This window comes from Parasteatoda tepidariorum, chromosome 4 (assembly GCF_043381705.1).
Source record: "Parasteatoda tepidariorum isolate YZ-2023 chromosome 4, CAS_Ptep_4.0, whole genome shotgun sequence".
Lineage (NCBI taxonomy): Eukaryota > Metazoa > Arthropoda > Arachnida > Araneae > Theridiidae > Parasteatoda > Parasteatoda tepidariorum.
In genome coordinates this window covers 93,516,970-93,542,469 of record NC_092207.1, presented here as the reverse complement: position 1 = coordinate 93,542,469, position 25,500 = coordinate 93,516,970, and the positions used below count along the sequence as shown (strand labels likewise).

At 28.8% G+C, this 25,500-nt stretch overlaps 1 protein-coding gene across 1 annotated transcript; it reads left to right on the top strand.

Annotated features, from left to right (window-relative positions):
* Positions 1–9,914: 9,914 nt before the first annotated feature.
* On the top strand, positions 9,915–10,352 carry LOC139425471 (uncharacterized). The gene has a single exon (XM_071180410.1). The coding sequence runs from the start codon at positions 9,915–9,917 to the stop codon at positions 10,350–10,352; it is 438 nt and encodes a 145-aa protein (XP_071036511.1).
* The last annotated feature ends 15,148 nt before the right edge of the window (positions 10,353–25,500 follow it).

Here is a 25,500-nt window from a genome sequence, read left to right as displayed (position 1 = left end):
CATTGTTGTGAGGGAATGACGCGAAACACTGGGGACAAAGTTTAAAATAGTGCTGTGTTAATATTTTTATCAGAAATTAAATTTAAAATTGATTTTCTGAATTCTATATTTCAGTATTCTGAAATAAAATACATGAATTTGTAAAAAAAATTTTTTTATTTCAGAAACAATTTTTTTCTTTTTTTAAATCAGCAGTGGGGACAAGTGAGGGATTGACATATTTGTATATTTTAATTATCTAAAATAAATAAAAAATAAAAATTGATAATTTTTTTTTATACTTTTGTTAGCGTGCAATCTGAAGGACACTTTCCCTGAATTTTTTTTTTCGTAAGCTGTAAAACAAACATAAAATATACTGGGGACATACATGAAAATGACGGATTTTTTTTTTACATTCTGTAGACATTTTCCAAGTAAGAAAATTCTTGCAAACTGGGGGATTGCACATTTATACAAACTTAAAGTTACTCCTTTGGAATTTCAGACATAAAAAAGGCAGTTTAAAAAATTTGAAGCACTGCTACTGAAATTTTATTTAAAAAAGTTTTTTCTTGTCATTAAATCATCTTGGTTTCTAAATATCTTTTACGATGTAGCTATTACATAAGTTGTGGTAAAATTTTATAAAAAGCCATTTTCCAGCCGCAAATCAACTTAATTTATGCCACAAAAATGCAAATATATTTAAAAGGAGAGCAACGAAGAAAAGCACAATGAAAGTAAAAACAGTTATATGTAACTCCAGATTTTTTTTTCTTTTTTAATTTCACCGCAATGAGAAAGCTTCTTACCACTAACAGATAAAACGAGAGAGCTATCCTCCCGAAATAAGGAAAGGTCTCTTAAAAATATGATCCTGAATATCTCCGATTTCTCTGTGTGAACGTATGCTCCAGGAAAATTACCCAGCGGGATAATTTTACGACATCCTAAATGCTCCCGGAATGGGCAATAAACGCACTTAAAAGAATCCGGAAAATTTTCCGGAACGAGTTATCCTCAACTCGTAAAAGGGACCAGGGAGGGTGGAACCATTAAAGAAAATTCCGAGATTTCGGTTTTCTCGGGATGGGGGACGAACATAAAGTTGTCTTCGGTAGGGGGGAGCTCAAAAGGATGCTTTCGAAATAATCGTTTGTTCCATTCACTGTATCAACCCCCCTCTTTCTCAGCATTTCTTTCCTACGAGATTACACCTTCTTCAGACTTCTCTGTTTCTAAATAATTTCTTTTATTTTTCTACATAATCGTTTTCTGTTTTCTGTTGTAGGTTTGTTTGTAAAATGAGTTGATACCAAACGAGCTATTACTTCTGAGAATATACTTCTGAAATTGGAAGCTATTTCAAATTTCGATATCTTTAAAAGCAATTGTGGAGTAATGACTCAAGCAATTATCCTATTCTGCTGAAATACAATAAGGCAATAAAAACTTATTAACCTATATTTAATTGGTTTTATGAAAAGCTTTTAGCAAATAATAAAGTTTAATTTGATATTGAAGTTTAAATTGTGTTAATTGTTATATTAAGATAAATATATTCATTAGAGTTTAAATAAAATATTTTTCCTCGACATTAAAACGGTATGAGAAAAACGCTTGAAATCAAGAATAAATGAAATCAACGTATTTTTGCATTAGTTAATTTGTTATTGCATTTTGTTTTGTAGAGGAAATTTACTTTCATGTGTGAAAGCTATACAGCATGAAAGAAATTGCCCTTAATATAAATTTAATTTCGAAAGAATGTTAAATTTATTATAGTAGTATTATTGGAAATTCATTTTTACTATTTATTTCTTTTTAATGGTTCGGTATTATGAATTTCGATATTTTTAAAGGCCATTGTAGTGTAATGATTCAAGCCATTATCGTTGTCTTTTGAAATACATTAAGGCACAATAAGTTCAAAGTTCAATTTGAATTCAAAGTTTAAATTGCGTTAACTTTATATTCAGTGAAACAAGTTCTTTTTTTTTAAAGTGTAATATTAAAAAGATAATAAATTATTATAATAACTTTAACTTATTTTACTTTCAGGTTAAAGAAAATTGTTTTTCTTTAATCGATAAACAATATTAAAAAGGTGTTATGAACAAGAATCAATTAAGCCGACTATTTTACATTTTATTACTCATTGTTTCATTTATTTTTGTAAATAATTTGATAAATTTATTTTCCTGTATGTAAGATATATAATATACTAACGTAAATTTTTTCTTGAATATAGATTTAGTTTTTAAACCATGTTAAAGTTCTTATTGGAGTTCAAATAAATTATTTATTTATTTTTAATGATTAAATATTTCAAATTCAAAAGTTTAATGAAATATTGACCTGACATGCTTAAATAATACACAAATAAATAGATAATAAGAGTAGAAAAATAAATGAGATTGATTACAAACATAAAGCAAATTAGGGTATTATTCACAAAAGGTTTCTGGTGGTTGAGTATTACCAAATTCTTGATTCCAATGTCTAAAATTATAATAATAATGCCATTTATTTATGTTTCAGTAGGAAATAACTAAGAAAAATTTTTAAAAAAATGTGTGATGTAAACAAAATAAATATTACATATGTAAACTTAGTAAATAAATATAACAAAAACCTTCAACCCATTCACAAGTAAATATAACGCTGCACAGTAAATAAAATTTTTACATATTTCGTAGCCGTAAATAATTATTTATGTATTTTTGTGAGTGTATAAGCAGAAACAGATATTTTATACTAATGTAAAGCATTTATTTTACTCGAACGGAGAAATAACCATAAATACACAATGAAAAATTGGAATACCCGCATTCAAAGATTTGTTTATATTCTGAAATGTTTACAACAATATAGCTCTATTGAAATTCATGGTGGTGAAGGAATATATATTTCGTTTAAAATGTACTTATTATATCAGTTGAAAAGAAATCATGCTTGTGTTTGACAGAATAAAAAATATTTATTCCCACATTTATTAGAATTTTTTATATTATTCATTTACCACTCATTTAATGTATTTTGTTGTTGCTATAAGATTAGTTTTTTAATAATAAAATAATGTGTACATTTTTGTAAATTATGAAATATATTTTACTAGAAAATATATCTAAACATAGAAAAAGTATTTTTTTTCAATTTTTACATATTTTGTGTAAGCATTTAAGAAAATTTAAAATGTGCTTGTAGATAGAAGAGATAATATAAATAAACGAAAATGCATTTTAAAAACCATAAAGGACAAAAAGAAAAAAAAAACGAAAGAAATTAAGAAAAATTATAAGTTTTATTTTCTGCGCATAAGCTGCACGCAAATAGCACTCCTTTTTTTGCGGATATAATCGTGTGAGCTGATGAAAAGATTATGTGTTTTATTTTCTGGACTTATTATTTTTTCTCCTTTTTTTCGGATTTTTTTCCGGTTTCTTATTATTTTTATTTTTATTATTATTGTTCTTTCCTTTTTTTTCCATGACTACATATATATATGGGACATTCTCACGAAAACTGTCATTTTTCAGTTCATAAAATCCCAAAAAAGTAAAGTGAATAAAAAGCTCTGAAACTTTTTATATTAATAGAAATATGTAATGGCATTATAAAGAAAATATATATCCCATAAATTATACTTAATATTTAAATTAATTAATTTTTTAAATAATTAATTTATAATTAATTAATTTATAATAATTNACTAATTTAATCTCACTCCTGCAGGGCATGTATTGTTATCCGGTAAATACCCATTTGTCGAGACTGTCCCTAGGTATTTAAATGGAATTCAACTGACAATGTCCTTCCTTCTAGGCAAGCCTCAGCACCATGAACCTATGTGTAATTAAAATCCACAGTCACACAGAGTTTGAATCACACTGTCGAAGATATCGACTTACTTGTTATTTGCGAGCTCTCATAAATAGGCTTTAATCACGTGCCATGTTTGAAGTTCGACAATAGGGACCGTTTAGACGAAATGAGTACCTCAATATTCTGGAGTCCGATCAAACGTTGGACAGTGGCCAATTAGCTTCGATTACGAATTCTGGAATTTGCATTATAAAACATTAGTCGATTGAAATTATATACAGGCGCATATATATATATATATATATATATATACACCGAAGAGCCGTTACATTATAACCACCCTCCATCTATAACAACGGGCTCGCCCAGGTTTTCATGGTATCACTCGCCCAGGAACAATGTTCTCATGGGGCACATTAGGTCCCATAATCTTCATAGAACCCCTGACGTCTGTAAGCTACTTGAACATAGTTGCAGACCAGGTTCACCCATTCATGGCAACAGTTTTTCCTGCGGGGGATGGTGTTTACCATCCTCCGCATTATTAACATTGAATATAGGCTTTCCCAAAACTCTTTAAGCAAAATGTTTATTAAACACATTTTCCCAACTTGCTTTCATTATTTTCTATTATTTAGGCCAAAATAAGTTAAAAATTGTATGTTTAGTATTTTAATAATTTATGATTATCAAATGCAGCATGGGACATCGATGTCTCTTTCTGCGTTAAAACAAAGATCTTCTAAACACAGTTCTAAAGAATAATTTCTCCATTTCGCCCTTATTTGTAGTTATTTTGAGCTAAAGGAAACAGTTATGTAACACTGAGATCTCATGAATTTACAAAATCCAATATCGATACATTTTTGAATACGAATGAAAAACAATTCTACTACTTTTTTGAATACGATAATCTAACAGATTTTTAGAGTAAACATTAAATTGTTTTTTTATAATTAAGAAATATCAAAATATAATTTTGTTTGTAATTAGAATAATAAATATATAAAAATAAATATAAAAAAATATATATTCAAAAATAAGTAGATAAAATTGTAACCGGTGTCATATAAGTCAGGATCAAATTATTATTCAGTATTAGAAGTTATTAAATAATAAAAAAGTATAGTTAATAAAAAATTAATCAAGTTTTTCACCAAAAAATATTAAAAAATATCGAATCGTTAAATAGAAAAAAAATTGCTATTAAAATGCATTATTTCCTTCAGAATTAAAAAAAAAAACAAGTTCTTTAATACACGAATGTATTAGATGCAAAGTTTTGAACCTGTAAATTTTTTTGCTGCTGTGTTTTAAACATACATTAATATATTATTCTTTTGGAAGTAGACTGGTATCAAATCTAACCATTTCGGTAAACATTAATTTATTTTTTGTGGCAGTTCGAAATAAATTTATTCAGTGGTTGGTTCAGAAAAATATATTAACATTTTCCACCGTGCCGAAAAGGGAGAGAAATCTCCCGGAATTTTCGAGTATGTTAAAAAAATCCAGAAATTAAATGTTCGCTTAAGTGGAAATGTTCTTAATAAAATTCCGGAGTAGTTAATCAATCCTCTTTCTTCATAAAAGACTGAAGATACACGTAACTGTAGAAAAAAATGGCGACAAAAAATTTTAAGAATTCCAAAGGAAAATTAGAAAAAAAAACTTCATATGATGAAGGGTTTTTAATTATCGCATTAGCGAAAATGTTTCCAGATTTATTTTTAATAACGTTGTTAGTCACCGGTTAAAGCTCGAAAAATTAAAAAAAAAAAGTATTAATAAAAATGAATATAGAGAGATAGTATATATACAGTTCCTTCGCGTGCAGTGCATTGTGGGAAAAAAGCGTAAAATTTGTACTTAATTACCTGAAAAAAATCGAGGAATAAATCGAGATTAGGTTTTTAATTAACGTTAGTTTCATTGCTTTGATTGTTTTTATTTTTTTATTTCCTTTTCACCTGCATGCATTCCTTTTTTTTCAATTCAGACTTTATAGTGTGTATTCAAAAAATCTTTCTTTTTCATTTGGATGTTTTTAACCATATTAATAATTTTGATAATAAATTGGAATCAGAGTTAAATGTTAAATTGAGTATTTGTATGGACTCGTCGGAGTAAAGCATTTTGGTAAAACTATTGTACTTTTCGGTAATGACAGTTCAGTTCTTGCAGGAAACAACAAACATAAAAAAACAACAAACAAAAACATGAAACATGAGCAAAAAAAAACTTAATAAGTTAATAAAAAGGAAATGTATTGTATTTAAATCATTCATTTTTTATTTTTCTGGTCGTATGGAAGAGGTTTTCAGGAAATTCCGTTTTTTAAAATAATTGTGCTTAAACTATTACATAGTTGGTAAAAAAATACAAAACTGAAAAATAAATTTAAATGAATAACTAGCTTATATTCTATATTCGAAAGTATATCATGATAAAACTTCCAAATCTTAACACATATTGTAAAACGTTATTTTGTTGTCAATTTTACTAAAATCATTACGAAAGTGTCCCAATAAAAGTTATCGAGCTTCTTGTGTTCCCAGAAAAACAAAAATACGATAAAACTTTACCATATTCCGATATTTTCGACAAAATCTTTTCTTTCAATGTAATGAAAAGTATTTAGTACTTATTAAAACTTCAAATTTCAGGTAGGTATTTTTTAATTGGTCAATAACTTTTAGTAGCCATTGCAAAGACAGATGGACTTATAGATAAATTAGTACTGAAAGATATATTGAATAAATATTTTATAAGCACTCATCTGAAAAAAATATTAGTGATTACTTTAATTTGGTTTACTCTAAATTGGAGAAAAAATGCATTTGAATACTTTTGAAAGTATAAAAAACTTTTAGCACAAATTGATATTGGATTACACACTAGGCTGACACTTTTGTAATTACTCATCAGAATGGTACTAAAATTATTGAGTCCAGACAAACAATTTAAATTAAATTTGAGTATTTTTAAAAAAGATAAATAGCTTTTAGGGATAAATAGTAATATGCTTCAGTATACACTAAAATTTGTTAATGATACAAATTCTATGTTCGAAACTTTTTCCTTTGTTTCATTCCTCATTTAAAAAAGGCAACCAATTAGTTAATGAAGCGATTCACTTAATTGTGTGCTTAAAATACAAATTGTAGTTACTTATACATCATATTACAAATGTTTAGGATTTTCTATATTCTCAGTGACCACGGCATTAAGCTACGTCTACAAAGATTCCGTGTTCGAACCCTGCCGGCACCAAAGGATATCTCTCTCACTCATTATCATTTGGTTACCACAGGCAATGATAAAGCAACTCTCTCACTCCCAGACATATTGCAAAACAACGCAATTTCAATTTGTTCCTTGGTTTGCCCTGATTTTACAAACAAATCAAAAATTCACCTGATCTTCAAATAACATCTAGATCCGAACTGAAGATAAATTTTACGAATGTAATTTTTATTTACTGTCTGTGGTCATGTATTTAATGAGAAAATTTTACGGGCAGACCTGTATTTTTATGGTCATATTACTTAACAGTCATAAATTTATTTTTACGGTCAATAACTCTAATTATATTTGCCGGTCAACAGGTAAATTTTTCAGGACGAAATGACATAACAAGTTTTAAACTTTTTTGCTATTTCAACCAAAATATAAATTATTCATTGTAGAAAAAAAAATCACGTGATACGAAAAGTATTAAAAGTTGAAATGCTAATTGCCAATGAACATATTTGAAACTATAAGCACTCTTGGAATTTTCCTAAATCTCAAGTTTTCCCTGTCTCTTGCATAAAATATTGCATTTCGATAAACTTTATATAAAAATGTTATTGCTCACAATTCACTTTGTGAATACATTTTAGAGAGTAGATAAAATGTTATTGCAATAAATTATTAAAACCACGTCATTTTGAATATTATCCTCTCTAGCTACAAAGTAAATATGTGTCCTTAATTTAATGAAACAAGTCATTTATTAAAATTCTTTGATATTTTAACTCACAACCTTCAAGAAAATTAAGCAGCAATTAATCATTGTAAACTCGCAACTTCCTGATACATCAATATTTTAGGACATGACAAACTTGTGATTAATCAAGCGTTACTTTGTGTAAAATTAAAAACGAAATTTTAAGCTCATTAGGAAGTTTTGAACGCAAATCTCAACAACATAAATGAGTTTAAAAATAAAATGCAAAAAAAAAAATACGTTGAAATAAATTTTAATGTAATATCCAGAAGTCTACAATAATTTTTTATAGTACTTATTTTGAAGTGTGTATGCGACAAAATTTTGATTTAAACCAAATACGAAATATTTTTCTTTAAATTCTAAAATATTCTATTCGGCTAGTTGAAATATCATAATTTCATTGTTATTACTATTTAAGAAACAAAATACTTTCTTAATGATCTGCAATTTTACTTATTTCTTTAAAAATATCTGTAGTAATCAAGGATTATAATTGTAATAAAATAAATTGTTTACTTAGCATAGGTTTAAATTCAGCTTAATCCCTTATTTATTTTCTCACACAAATCCAGAAACTCGTAGACTGATATTCATTAAAGACAGCTTTTTTTCTTTCTCCTCCATTAATGTTGTATTATTACCATAATAAAATTTTTATTACTGTTATTATTATTATTTAAAAACGAAATATTTATTTTCTTGATCACGTATTCAGATAATATTTTTAAGTACACGATTTTCTTAGTACATAAACATAAATAATTGTATTATTTTACTACATTTAAACATAATTATAAGCAATTGCATTATTTTACTACATTTGAACATAATAATAATGAAATAAGGGAATTATTTAAAACTTAGGTTTGAAAGCAGCCCAGTTAATTTTTGCTTAATAATAACATTCTTCGAGCATACTTTATCATAAACAGTTCTTTTCCTCCTTTCAAAAAATATTACGTAAGGTTTCATTATGAGGAAAATCTGGTATATTTGCCGAACTGTATTGTAATGACACTTTTGGTTAAAAATGTAATTCTGGCTAATTAAACCAAAATATATGGTATTTAAACCATTCATTTGGTAATTTTCCAGTTCATATGGTAACGGAAATACCGGATAGTCTTGTTTCTAAAATTATAGTCATTAAAACATTACTTTTAGTAAAGCAAATACAAAACTGAAGAGTAAATTTAACGGAATAAATAGCAAAGTTATGCAAAGTTCCATGCAATATGCAAAGTTCCATGATATCATAGTAAAATTACCAAATTTCATCCCATTTACCAAATTTTATCATGCATCATAAAACCACATTTAATGATAATTTTGTCCAAAACACCACCAAAAATAAATTTATCAATATCTTGAATCCTTCATTGTTTCTAACCCTTTTCTAGTATATATAAAATCTGTTACATTTAAATAGTTTCCTTAAATTTTTATAAGCTCTAAGGTATAAATTTCCGAGCTTTTTGGTGCAAATAGAGCCAGAACACGGTAAATTTTTCTATATTCTGGTAGTTTTAACCATTATTTTGTCTTCAGTGTTGGAATATTTAGTTTATTATTTTTAGTTAAAAATTATTTATTCATCTTTTACTAAAATTTACAATTATATATAAAATATAATTAAATATGAATATTAATATACTTTTTGTTCTATTTTTATATAAAAATACTTTTTAATCATAAAAGATATATTTTTGTAAAAATTCCATGCAATAAAATGTTAGATTCTTGATGATATTATCATTTTTTCTTAATTTTTTAACGATCATATTACTTTTATTTTAAATTCATTTGTCTCTTTTGTAATATTTTTTCCTCATTTCGCCAACTACACTGGTGTGCAAAACTTAAGCAACAAGTGGTTTTTCGGCCACAGCTCCCCAACAAAGCATTAGATAGCTAGGAAATTGCAGTATAATATGCACTTAATTCAGTAGAAAGATTATTTGTATGAAAATTTTAAAAATAAAACGTCGTAAGTGATGTAAGTGTAAGTAAACCTTGTGGGTCGGCGCGCGCAGTTCAAAGCTGTGATAAAAGAATGAAGAGCACCGTAGTTAAAGGCATTCGCTGCAAGTGCAAGTGATTTGTTTTGTGAAACATGCCTTCAAGAAATCATTTAGGCGACTTTACTCGAGGAAGAATGATTGGGAAGCTTCAGGAGGGGCGTAGTGTGACCAGTATAGCCGAAGATTTCGGGATCAACAAAAGTGTTGTTTCTCGTGCTTGGAATGCCTTTAAAACTACTGGTACAGCTGTTCGGAAGGTTGGAGGTGGCCGTCCAAGGAAAACAACACCAAGAGATGACCGTTACATTGTCCTCCAGGCGAAAAGAAACCGTTTTCAGTCAGCGAGCGCCATATCTCAGCAACTGTGCACAGCCACAGGACGACAAGTATCAAGATTTGCTGTGGCCAGACGCCTCCACAAAGGTGGCTTATTTGCCAGACGTCCTGAGCGCTGCATACCTTTAAAAGTTAGCCATCGGCGGCACCGTTTAGAGTGGTGCAGAGAACACGAAACCTGGACACCTCATTAATGGAGTCGCGTCCTCATCAGAGATGAGAGTCGTTTTAGTGCTACAAGCGATTCTCAACGTCAGTTGATCTGTAGAGAGGTTGGAGCTCGATTTCATCCCAATAACATCGCAAAGAGAGATCGTTACGGTGGTCCTGAAGTTGTCGTCTGGGGTGGCATTATGTTGAGCGGGCGGACTGAGCTTCAGATCTTCGACCGAGGTTCTGTAACTGGAGACCGCTACTGCAATGAGGTAATCCTACCCCATGTGCGTCTGTTCCGCTGGGTCATTGGACCAGACTTCAGTTTTATGGATGACAATGCCCGGCCACACCGCACTGCTAATGTTCAAGAGCTACTGGAAAGTGAAGATATCACACGAATGGATTGGCCAGCTTACTCTCCAGATCTAAATCCCATAGAGCATGTGTGGGATGCATTAGGGAGACGTCTTGCGACACGGCAGTATCCTCCTGGTAACACCCATCAGCTGAAAGATGCGTTAAAAGAGGAATGGAGACGTTTTACCCAAGAACTCCTGGATAATCTGGTGCTTAGCATGGAGAGACGATGCCAAGTAACAATTACAGTAAGGGGAGGGCCTATCCCATACTAGGGAACATTTGCCAATTGTACTTATGCTTCTTCAGGAAATCATGTGTAACGCCACTATATGTCAAATAAAGCCTATTTTTGTTCCATACCCCACTTTAAGCTTTATATTCATTTTTGCGCCATTATTCTCTTACCATCGTTTAAGTACAAAATAATGTACATCATAGTCAAATTTCATGTCAATCGGATGAGTTCTTGTAGAGTTATGACAAAAAACGCACTTGTTGCTTAAGTTTTGCACACCAGTGTATATTACATTCTTAATACTTTTTATAACGATTTTATTAACTTCTCTTCTATGTCACTTTTTTGCATTTTTTTAAAAAATATTTTCGCATATTGATATTACTTCTTATCTTCTTTCTCAGTAAAATTTCTACTTATTTTAACTTTAATCCTTTCTTTCTATTATCTTCTAATCATAAAATAAAAGATAACTCGTAAAATATTAGAAGTATTTCACTATTTATTAAATATTTCAGTTTTATTTCAGGTTGTTTGAAATAAAATTAATCAATTCGTTTAGCTTAGTTTTTCCTTTAATATAAATAATCAAACTGAACTTTTGCTGGTTTTGATTTTAGAAACAAACAATGATATTTTTTTCTTAAATAGTGTATAATGTGTAAAAACTAAAAAGAAACATTAAAAAAATTGAATGATACATAACATTGATTGAAAAACTCAACATTGATTATAATATTTAAATTTCAACTTTTGATTTCAGACATATTGGGAGCGATTCAACATGTACTTTTAATTTTACTTTTTCTTAATAACATATTGAATATGCATCTCAAATCATAAATTCAACAAAACTTCCATTTCTGTATATTTTTAATCAAATTCAAAGCATGATTTCAATTTTAATATTTGATATTTAGATTGGATTGAGTTCCCATTCGAGACCTTATTTATATTTCGTTCTTCTACTTTTTTCTTGAATTTATTTTTTCCATTATTCTAACTTGATTCAAATTTCACCTGTAAACCTGTAGCAATAAAATTGTTGATTTCATTGCTACAGCACAAATATATATGCCCAAACCGTAAATTCCATTTCATCTTAGCCATTTCTGTAATATCATTTAAGTAGGTAAAATTATTTCAGCATTTATATATTTGTTGTAAAATTTTATTAAATTTCTTGTTTTTAGTAATGTAAGTCAGTATAAATTGAAAAGTCAAAATGATGTTTAATCTTGGTTTATACATCTATTTCAACAACGTAGTTCATGGTGACATTTATCCCACTCCCAGATGAATATGAACTTGTATTTGCTTGTATTTGTGTCTTCTTTTGTTTGACATGACGCCCGGTGGCTGACCGTTAGCGCTTCGCGCTGTCGTGCCACAGATCAATGGTTCGATCCTCGAGCTGGGCACGGTTGACTCAGCCCTTCATCCCTTCAGTGGGTCGATAAATGAGTACCAAGGATGCTTGGGAACTAAACACTGGGGGTTCCGCGTTCGGCTGACCACCTGAACGGAACATCAGCTTCTGCCAGGGCTAAGGAGAATACAAGGGCTAGTTCACTCCGCTCTTAGAGCTGAAGCTACGATTTCCCTCCTCATGACGTCACTGTGTCCACAGATCTCGGAGATCGCAAGCAAAGATATGATAACTTTGCATCTTTCTCTTTGTAAAAATAAGTTAGACTTTTTCTGGTTATTAGCNGCGCGGCAAGAGATACTTCAAAGGAGTGAACCAGCCCTTCTATTCTCTTTAGCCCTGAGCTTCTGCACCCCTGAGCCCAAGGTCGAGAAAACTGAGATGGGCTCAGTAGGTCTTGGCCCTCTAGGGCTGTCGCGCCGCTGCGTTTTTGTTTGACATATTAAGGTTGATTGATTTTCTAGCTTGCATTAGCTCGAGAAATCTTCTCAAGATTGTGTTTTTTTTTCCAATTATTTCTTTCCCTTCATGTTGAATTTTATACAGAAATAAAGTTAAATTTTATACAGAAATTTTTTTTTTACAGCAATTATATATTTAATAAATTTCAACATTTCAATCAACTTACTAGATTTATCACAAGGAGAAAAAAACTCTGGTAAAATTATAGTACTTCATGGTAGGGATATTTCTGGTAAAAAATACATAAATCTGGTAACAAAAATGAAATGTAAGGTATTTATGTAATTCATTTAGTAATTTTTCCGTTCATATGGTAACGGTTCACCGGAAATTCTAATTTTCAAAATTACAGTTCTTATTACAAACAATTTGCAAAGAATACAAAACTGAAAATAAATTAAATTTGAGTGATTAAATAGTTTTTTATGCCATGCTGTATGGAATCATAATAAAAGTACCAAATTTTGTCACATATATCAAATTTTATTACATATTATTACACTATATTGCACTGTTTATTTAACCAAAATCATTAACAAAACTCCTCATTAAAAATTACAGATCTTTTTGGTACTTCTACAGAGCTAGAAACACGGTTAATTTAACCATATTCCAGTAGCTTTGACTATGCTATTTTCTCAGGGTATAATTCATAATTATAGAAATATAGAAATACACTACTCTATAATAATAGAAGAAACACTTTCAGTTTTTGATATCTGTCTGAATTTCTCAAGAAATACTTAAAGGACTCTATAATTTAGGATAAATTTAGAAGCATTTATTTGATGCGATTTTTCATACTTTGCAATAAAGTTAAAAGATTTCAGATGTTTGAGTGACCAACAATAAAATAATAAGAAAAAAACTGAACGCCCTACACCAGTTTTTCGAAACACCCTATGCCAGAAAAATCAAGCAATGAGTTTGTAACTCAATTACTTTGGTTGTTACTTACAGTGACTGTTATTTGCAGTGAATGATGATTAAATTTCGTTAATCTAGCTTAAATGTTTATGCAAATAACAAAATTTTTTTAAAAAAAAACAATTTTTTTGCTATAACTTTAAAATATTCAGTAAATTAAACAAAATTTTTGGAGCAATTTAAATTTAATTACAAAATTATTGCTTTAAAATTTGAAAAATAGAAATTTTTAAAATGTGCAAGATATGAGAATCTGAAGCAGTTCCTTTGCACTGGGCAAGCGCAGAAAAAAATTTAAATTATTTTTTCATCATATTGTAGCGAATCGTATGTGGCAACAATCTGATTTGGAAAGAATCTAATATGGAAGTAATCTGAACAACTGTCTATGGAAACAATCTGATTTAAATTTACTGAAATTGCAGAAAAGTTTCAAACAATTTTCTAAATGAGTTTTGTAACTTTTTTAAAAAAAAGCTAAAAATAATCAGCGATTTTTCACAATTTTTATTATCTGATTATGCAAATTACACTGCCCTATAATGATTGGACAGCAAGAACGAAATTAAGTATTTGGGAAACCCATTATTGTTTTGAACTTTCTTACAAAAGTATTTGGTATAAAACTATTTAGATCCTATATTTAGAACTATTTAGAAGTACAAAAACTATTTAGAAAATTGCTTGAAACTTTCTACGTTTCTAAGATATTTAAATTAAATTTTTTCCATTTGTTGCCAAGTACGATTCAGAATAAAATTGTGAAAACACAATTTTAAACTTTTCCTTGCATGCTCAGTACAAAAGAGCCATTATATATACCTATTTCTTGAGCATTTTTAATATTTTCTTTTTAAACTTTGAAACAATAATTCTGTAATTTATCCTAAATTGTTCCAAAAATTTTGATCGTTACCATATGAAAGGAAACCGTTAACAGTTACCATATGAATGGAAAAATTACCTAATGAATAGTTTAAATACCGTATATTTTGCCTTTAATAATCAGTGTAAGGGTTTTTCTTTTACCACTGCTTTTCTTTTGGCTGTTAAAAAACTCAACCCCACAAAACTACAAGACTAGGTTTAGTTAAACTACAAAACTTGTTAAAATTTAAAGATGTGTTAAATTTGTTGAACATTAATTTTTTTTAGAATCACATTTTTATAATGTAACTAAATTTTCTTTCATTCGATAATTTTTTTCCTTTTACCTAGCCTAGAATTGTTTTAATTATATAGTGAAGAAATTATATTTTTATTTATGCTTATTCATTCACAAGAATCATAAAACAAAAATGTTGAACATATTTAGTTCTAGAATAGAAAAATAGATGTCGCCATAGAGCTGAAGCGAGTTGTAATTTTGGAATTAAAATGACGATTTCAAAGTGAGTGAGTTTTCATTTGTTGTAAAATACATTTGCTGAAATAAGAATATTATTAATATTCACATGTGAACATGTGCTGTTGATCACTTGTATTGCGATCTAGTTTAACGAGATCCAGTGCTTTACAAGAAAAATATAAATAAATTATTGGTTTTGTTCTAAAAACCTACATACTACCCTATTATTGCTAACTTGAATGCACATATCGAATAACTTTCTTCAACTTCTTCAGTGGAACTGAAAGGCTAAACTTAGAAATATTTTCAGGTTTCATTAAGCAAATAATCTGCTCCTGATGCTTTCCTATCCCCTCATTAAAAAAAAAAAAATATTAGTCAAATTTCCCTTTTCGTATTTTCCTCGCTCAGAAATTAATTAGCGTTACTTAATTAACATATTCTTGTGAAAGATTTTAAAAACTAAGAAAATTTTGAATCACTTTCTATATTATGGTATTTATTAAGAAATACTAGGACAAATAAATGAAACACTTTCATGCCAAAAGTAATTATATCACATATGCTTTTGTTTAATTGCAATGGATATATTTTATGCTTTATAGAATGAATAATGCTATATTTTAGTTGAAGTTAAGCTTATAAAAGCGAAAATAAATTGCTTTTCGAATGCAATGTAAAAAAAATTATACTTTAATTTTTGAATTAAATAGACTTCTGCAGCATTATGTTACCCCAATTAGCATTATGTTAGCCATTTAGTGTATACTGGTGCAAATCTTAATATTTAATCTTTTTTTTAAATAATTATTTAATTGAAATTATACTTTAGTAACAAATGCCATTTGATTTTTCCAGAAATGTTTTTAAGTATTAAACATTGAAGCACATTTCATTTAAGAAAAAATTTAAATCCTCTCTATTCTATTTGAATAGTTAGTCAAATCACTGATAATAAACTTTTTTAATTTAAAAAGGAGTAGATAAGTAATTTTTGTTTAAATGTGATATATTTAAATATAATAAAGCGTTTTTTTTCTGAAAACTATTGTTAACTGAGTTTTCATTTGGATATCAAGTAAATTAGTATAATGTAGTGTTTCTGGACAACCATTAAGGTACAAAAAAAAAAATACTGTGAAACCAGACAGTCAAAAACTTTATACTACACGGAGAAAAAATATTCTGGTAAAATTACTATGCTGTATTGTAACTACAGAGCTACTAAGTAAAATTTAAACGAATGTTTAAAGTGAAATATTAAAATATAACAAACAGTTTTTTTTTCTTTCGGGAAACTATTGTTTGCTAAGTTTTCATGTACTTGCAATTTGGATATAAATTAGTATAATTTAGAGACTGTGAAGAACCATTAAGACAAAAAAAAAATGTGAAACCAGTTACTCAAAAACCAACTCTATACTACATCGAGAAGAATATTCTGGTAAAATTACTGTGCTGTATTGTAACTACATTTCTGTTTTAAAAAAGAAAAAGAATGTGTCTAAAATATACGGCATTTATACCATTAGTTTGGTAATATTTTAGATCAATAGTTGGCAATAGCTTACTAGAAATTCTGGTTAGAAAATTATAGTTTATATTACCACATACTTAACAAAAAATACAAGACTGAAAAGTAGACTCAACCGAACAAATGGTTTTATGCCATGCTTCAAGGTATGATAAAACTGCTAATTTTTTTTCACAATTATCAAACATTAGCAAGTACTATAAAACAACATTTTATTGTTGATTTTATCAAAAATCATTTATTACCATAACGCTTTGTTAAAAATTATCGGAATTAAAATTTTAAAAAGCTGCATATATGAAATTGTGTTTAGTAAGAACAACTAGATCAATTTTGTCCAAATTTTGTATTTTGCTTTACATAATTAAATTTTTTTATTATGATTTCAAAAATTTGTATAACTAGCAATTTAACAATTAACGTAAGTCTGGTTCGACAAAATTCAACGAAAAAAATTAATTAGTATTTATGCCATATATTTGGTAATTTTCCGTTCATATGGTAACAGCTTATCGTAAGTATTAAATTTATGTTAAGCTAAGAAGAAAAACGCTCTGTCGAATCAAATAGTGAAAGAAATAAAACAAAAATACAAAAGGAATAAAAAACATAATAGCAGTTTGGTATCCCGAGGAAACTTGATGGTGATTCTAGTTATCGCCTTTTTTTCTTCTTCAATAATCAAACAGGTTTAGATGTTTCTTTACTTGGAATTTCATTGCATAAAAATAAATAAAGCATTTTTGTTCTTACTTTGCAGTTCTTATGAGTAAACTTTTTTCACTTTCTATTTGTCAAGCATTCGCATGCTATTTCCGAAAAAAATAGGGTATACTTTGCTCTATGTAAACTGAAGCTAAAATATAATGTGAATAAGAAACACTTGAAAGTACAGAAATTAACTTACTATAGTTTCAGATGTAAGAACAAGAACTTCGAACTCCAACAATCATCCACATTGCTGCTGCACTTCTGTCGACGATTATTTAACATTGATAGGCAATGGTGACATAGATCATGTTTCCAATGTAATGAATTCAATAGCTTCTTGCCGAAAATTCAAGTTTGTACAAGAAAATAATAAGTATTTACTTTTCTTAGACGCTCTTATTACGATAAATTTCTCCCTATTGTTTATCGAAAACCATTTGAGGTTTCATTATCCCTCATAACCTTTCAACCCGCCCCCTGACCAAAAGATAGCTGTCTGACACGCACTTGTTTACAATGCTTCTAAAAAATTTTCAAATATTAATCTCCTCAAAGAGAATCTCTTTTATCTGAAAGCTATCGCTATTCCTCGGTTCAGTTTCAAATATTATTTATTCCTTCTCAATATTATCCCTATATTATTAATCTTGCAATACAACACACTCTCTGGTTCGAATTTTAATAATTTGATTGTTTTAATTTGATTGTTTTAATTCATTATCCAAAAATTAGGCCCAAATTTGCTAAGATTTTGTATAAATTGGAGTTCAAAGTCGTTTTTTTCCCTGCTAATAAACGAAATTTCACCAACCTGAAGGACCCTATCGCTGCTGGAGTATCTAAATTTCATATCAGTGTGGTCGAGCGTATATTAGACAAGCAAAATGCACCCTAACACGAAAATAACACGAAAGACATGTTCAAAGTTAGGACATTAACCGATCTTCCACCACTCTGCATAGTTTGAATTCAAATCACAGGCTTGAGTTTTATTTTACTAAACTCAATCACCACTCTTATTATCTATCGAACTAAATTTTTGGAAGTCATTCCATACTTCGAAAAATTTTAATAATTTGGTTATCGATGTTCCTCCCACTGTTTTCCAATGTATGGAAGTCTGATCTAATTTATTCTGCAGCACCCTGCCGTTGGCGTCACATCCTCTTACAACGGTTTCTCATCTCCCTTTTACTATCATTTTCAAACTTGTTCCTCTGCCACTTTTCACGAAATCGTCTTTATACTTTTCAATCATTACATGGTGCTTAGACACTGAGGAAGGTTCTTGTTTACGGAACTGAAACTATAGCATGCCATTTTTGCTTTAGTCAATTCATATTTGTTTAAAAATATACATTGCCAAAAGAATGGTATATTAGAATGCACCCTGTATTTTACCAAACTTAATTTACTTATTTAAAAGATTGAAAAAGTAATTTAAATGATATCTTAACTAAGATCTCTAAATAGTCGACATTTAAGGTTATAATTTTAAAATCTACTTTCAACTTCTCCTTGTATCATGTATATCTATTTCAACTATAAAATAAAAACAATACTTTTGTGTATCTTTATATCAAATTTGCCAAGAAAATAAAAAATTGTTGGGGTGAGTCTGGTTTAGATCATCTTAGAGGAGAGATAGCCAGTATAATTTCTCTGATATTTGTTAATATATTGCAGCAGATGTAGTTTCAAAGGAAACAGTTTAACTTTTTCATCAGTTACCGAGTATATTTTCATCAATTACCGAGTATTCATAGTATATTTTAAAGAATCATATTGCAATCGTAAATTTCTATTTGCTTATATAACTTCTTTGTATGATTATAACTCGTTACTGCAATGGAGTCTGGGGCTTAATTGAATTACTACTTATATATATAAACAAATTATGAAAGTCTGTAAAAACATATTTTCTAAAGAAATCATTATAGCAAAGCATTTTATTCCTAAAGTAAGATAAATGAATCCTAATGAATTGAACTTTACGAACAGACATCGATTTTTTTCATACAACGGGTGTTTGTGAAACGAGAAGAAAAATATTTTCCTTTATATTGTTTTATTTATCCCCCAAACATCGATATATAAGGATCGATTAAATAACAATCGATTGTAGCAGTCAGCATCTGGCATCTTTTTTTTTCTTCTTTTACGGTACATATTTTTGTTTTCTTAAACGCTTCTTTTTCCCAATTGCTCTTCTAAGTATTTCGTTAAATATAAAATCAATATATGTTTTCGTTTCGAATTTAAAAATTCAACACTCATACATATTTATTTCTTAATATTTAAACAAATAAATTAGTATATCATATCGGATTGCGCATATCGAACGAAACTAAAATATGCGTTAACACACAAAAATGCCTTTTACAAACAATGAAGAAATCGATATTAAGTCGAAAGAAGTATACGTTACTATTTTTTGCCTGAAACATTTTCTTTTATTTAAATACTCATACTTTCATAATTTCGAAATTTGGCAATATTCAGTATTATGTTAAGACAATTATTGATGGCAAAAATATAAATGCTTTGAAAAAGTCAACTAGATTGATGTAGCAATCAGAATCTAAAAGATATTTTCATTTTCATCTCACAACTCTAGGGAAAATGTGAGCAGAATAACTAATCAAAATACGGTCCCCAATTTCAACGATTTAAAAATGATAAGACAAATATTGCCTAAAGAGAGAGAGTTACATTGAATATAATAATAGAGTTCTAATTTGTCTCGTCCAGAAGGAAATATGAATAAAGAATACGGTAAAATTTACTGTGTTTTAACAATAAATACGGTATTATCGCCATGCTGTTTGATAGAAAATGCAGTAAAATCTTGAAATTTTATTAAGATGCTTAAGAGCATGCCATAAAAACCATTCATTAAGAGAAACTTAATTTTCAACTTACTATTTTTACTAAATGTGAGGTAATTGGAATTATAATTTCGAAAACCAGAATTTTTGGTAAACCATTATCATGCGAACGGAAAAATCGCCAAAATTAAGTTGCTTTTCTTTCTTTTTTTTTGCTTTCGTTACTTTTTAATTGTTTAAAAATTTATATTGTCATAAGAGTGGCATATTACCAAAGTAAGTTAATTAAGTAATTTTTCAAACTTAATTAATTTACTAAATTAAAAAATTGAAAAGTTAACTCCATCTTAACTAAAATTCCTAAATAGTCAACATTTAAGATAATAATTTTAAATTCTGCATTCAATTTTTCTATGTAACTAACCATAAAATAAGAACACAATGCTTCTCTGGACAGTTATGTTGAATTCGCTAAGAATACAGAAAATTGTAGGGGCAAGTCTTGGTTAGATCGCCTTAGAGGAAAGACAGCCAGTTTAAAATTATCTGATATTTGTTAATATATTTCAGCAGATGTAGTTTCAAAGAAAACAGTTTAAAATTTTTTTCAGTTTGGACAAAGCGTTACTTTTCGTGACAGAAAAAAATACGCGAAATTTTAATTTTTTCTTCATTTAGAGGTCAAATATTTTTTATGAGTTCGGAATTTTCTTGTTTTTAGTACGTAGGTTATTATTTTTCAACTAGTCGAACTTTTAAGGCACAGATCTGTAGCCTATCCTTCTTCTCGAGTAAAAAGCAAAGGAACATATTGGTGCAATGTCGTTATATATTCTCATCTTCAGCTTTAGGGATGGCATTTTTTATTAATACGTATAAACCTATTAGAGCTCACAAGGTCTGTTAAAAGTTTAAAAATAATTTTACAAAATGAAGAAACTCATTTTTTTTAGTAAATTCTTATTTTGGTAAGTGTGTATTCACTGCGACCTTTAATTTTTTCATTCAAATATCATTGCAGAATCTTTCATTTCGTTAAAGGTTTTTGTTTGATTTCGAAATTTTTAAGCTGAAAGCTAATGAAAATAAATCCTTAGATTTAGTTTCAAAAAGGTTAGATTTTATTTTAATTTTTATTAATTGCCACACAAAACATGCACATTACATCCCGATTATACAAGCCTAACGTAATATCGGATGGGACCTAATAACCTTATCGACTAAACTCTTAATTTATCAGATTTACCGACTTAAATCGATGAATATCATTGTGTGGAATATTGAAATAATTGTGTGGATAAGGAATATGGAGAAGAAAGCGACACCACAACTTAAAATACTAACTAAATAAGATGTGTAAAGTGTGTGCTGTGGATCTATGAAATATGCACAAACTTTTAAAACATTTGTCAAGAATAAGATAAAGTTTTATGAAAGATTAAGTGATGGATCAAGATTAAAATCAAAGATAAAGATAAGGTGATGGTTCAAATCTGTGTATTAGATTTTGTTTATCAGATTCTTTTTACTTATTTATGTTAAAATGTATCCTTTAAGACTTATTGCAAGTATTTTATGGTAATGACATATTTTATTTTTGTATTTTAATTTCATTTTTCCTTTACAAAATTGAGCAGCCAACTCATCTTGAAAACAAGGCCCCGTGTGTGTTTTTTCCAAGTAATTTTTTTAAATTTTTGTTCTTAATATTTCATTATTTTTTGCTAAAAATATGTTTACTATCTGTAAGAGAATTGGAAATAATTAGTGCTTTTATTACAACTTGAAATAACAATCGCTATCTATCCTAGATTTAGCATATATTTTAAAAACCACATCGCAATTGTACTTTTAATTTGTTTACATAATTTTCTGTGTGATTGTTACTTGCTACTGAAATATAGACTAGCGCTTATTGAAATTACTACTTATATGCATTAAAAAATCCAAAAAAAAAATCTGTATAAACATATTTTCTAAAGTAATCATTATGGTAATGCATTTTATTCTTAAAGTAGGATAAATGAATTCTAATGAATTGATATTTACGAACACATATATAGATTTCTTTCAGTCTACGGGTGCTTGTGAAGCGTAAACACGAATATTTTTCTTTATATTGTTTTATTTATCCATCTAAGTATCGATATATAAGGATCGATTAAATAACAATAGATTGTATATCTGTCAACTTCTGGCATATTTTTTTTTCTGTAAGGTTACATATTTTCGTTTCCTTAAAAGCTTTTTTCCCAATTGTTGTTCTAAGTATTTCGTTGAATATAAAATCAATTTATGATTCGGTTTTGAATTTAAAAGTTTAACTCTCATACATACATCTTTTTAATAGTTTAATAGAAAAGTTAGTATTTTATATCGAATTGTGAATATTTAAAGAAACTAAAATAAGATGCTAACACGCAAAAATGCTTTTTAAAAACAATGAAGAATTGAAGTCGAACGAAGCATACGTTACAATATTTTGCCTGAAACTTTTCCTTTATTTAAATATTTGTACCTTTATAATTTCAGAGTTTGGCTATATTCAGTATGATGTTAAATTAAGTATTAATGGTAAGATATAAAACCCATAAAAATAAACTAAATTGAGGCATAACAATCAGAATTTTAATAACATTTTATTTTTTATCCCGCTAGAGAAAATATGAACAGAATTAATTATCAAAATACGGTTCAACTTTGAAATGATAAAAAAATGATAAAAAATAAATATTGCCTAAAGAAACCGAGTTTCATTGAATATTTGAAATGAAACTTTTAATTTGTTGCTATGAGAACGAAATATGGTTAAAGCTATCAGAATATGGTGAAATGCGTCTCTGGCTCTATAGTAACACCAAACAGCACAAAATTTATACCGAAGTAGCTTGGTAATGACTTTTGTAAACATAACAATAAAATCTGGTATTAAACACATATGAACTACAAGGCAAGAGGTCTGGAAGAGGCAGACTGAAGAAATCTTGACCTGCACTGGGCTGTATTGCTGCTAAAGAAGGAGATTATTACCGTGCTGTTGGGTAGAAAATGTGGTAAAATTTTGTATTTTCATTGGAATACCTGAGACATGGCATCAAAACCATTTATTAAGACAAATTTATTTTTCAGTTTTATATTTTTGCTAAATGCATGGTAATAAGAATCGTAATTTTGAAAACCAGATTTTTTGTTACACCATTATCATACGAACTGAAAAATTACGAAATTAATGGCTTGAAAACCGTATATTTTGATTTTATTAACAGAATTAGAATTTTTTTTTACTGAAATGTAATAACTATCCAAGTACGGTAACTCTACCAGAATTTTTTTTTCCGTTTCGAAAAGGGTTTGAAATTTCGATTGAGGATAATTTTTGTGTAGATAAGTCTGCAATAACTTCTACTTTTATACGAGCTCAGCAGCCATGAACTTTTATCAGGGATTAAGATTTAGTGGAAATTAAAATTCTGTAGCTAATCAAAAATGGTCGGAAATACGATACGTTGAAGGATATGTTTTTTTTATGCATATACTGCAAAAAAATCAGGATCAAATTATATTATAAAGAACCGGAAATTTAGATGCATCATCCGTAAAATTCATTTCACCATGAAATGCATTTCTACCGAACAATAACAATATTAAAATATTATACAATAATTTTTTCAATTGTACTTATTCAATTAAAATGTTTCAGTGATAGTATACAGTGTTCAATGAGTAATAGTATGCAGTGTTCAGCATAGAGTGTTCAGTGATTGTGTTACTATAGTAAAATTTACGGTATATCAAACTTTTGTTCCATTACATTTTTCGGAAAAAATGGATTTTACTGAAAGCAGTACCAGTTCTCCGAGTGACAGTAATTTTTACCGTAATTTGATGTGAAATTTTTTTTCCAGCGTATTTTCATATAAATTATTGCAGATTTTCTGGAAGTTGCACAGTATATCTCTTTCAGTTAAGTCATAGTTTCGTGTAAATTTTATTTAAAAAAAAGGTTTATACGATAAGATTTTTTCATTTTCTAGTTAAGCTAAGATTGAGCAAAAGTTCTATTTCTTTGAGTTCTTTGTTTGATGATAGTTCAAATTCCAGACGAATACAAGCAGATTGCGTCCCCAAAATGATAGTTATTGACCTTAAGTACTCAAATTTTAACCTCACCTTTATGTTGTATGACATCTAAAACATAAATTGTTTTCTAATCACTACAGCTAGACTTTACTTCTATAGGATTTTAAAAGAAAATTGTAATCAAATTTTTTTTTCCAATTTTCGACTAGCTAGAGTTCTCAATTAGCAGTTTGAACTCTTTGTCTGATAAAAGTGAAAGTTACTAACATTTTATAAATACTTCAAGTAAAATACGTACTTGTTTTATCATCTTGAAAGTCGACAATGCAACAGCTTTCCGACATAAGCATTTTATCAAGCGTAAAACATTTTGTTCTCTAACGTCAAGTGCTAAAATTCTTGTTCTTCAAAAGATGCTGGAACTGTTGCTTATTTAACGTTACCCAGCTGACACTGTGAACCTAAGTGAAAGGAGAGAGCAACATCACACAACAGGAGACATCGCATGGAGAAAAAACATCCATGACCTGAGCAGGATTTGAACCCACAACCATAGGTTTCACAGTCAGGGATGCTGCCGAGACACAAAAAGGGTCGAAGATTATAAAATTGAAAGAGGAAAAAGCAAAAATGCTGAAACTAAATTTCCTAGTTGACTAAAAAGAAAAAATTAAATCGTTATTTAAATTTTTAAGTGACAATGCAATAATTCCCCCTTTTTTCTGATTAAAAAACGTAAAATTTAATTTTATGTATTTTAATCAGAAAAGGTGGCTGGGGGGGCAGTTGGTTTGTCGTCGGCCTTCTGAGCCCAAGTCTGCGGGTTCGATCCCCGGCCCAGACACCGGATTTTCGGGATGCAGAAAATCCTCAACGGCCATGTCGTATGATTATGCGGCATATAAAAGATCCCTGGAGTGCCTGGATCCCTGGATCCCTAATAAGAGCCTTATTGGCTCTTGGCATTTCCAGCAAAATTAAATTCCTAGTGCACTTTAGCCTTCAAATAGAGTCTCGGTGCTGACATCTAGTGTGGCGGAAACTAGACGTCCAAATTAACATGACCAACGGTATCTCACCCATTGTGGTGGTCCTGAAAGAGTAGATACCACCTTTGGAGAACGCACTAGGTCTGCTCATCGGCAAGACCGATTGTGCAGCTCATTGAAAATAAAAAAAATATTTAATTTTATATTTAACTAAAAAGACATTTAATGATTGATAATGATAAATTGTTATTATTTTAAAAATGTTTAAAAACAGAACCCTATC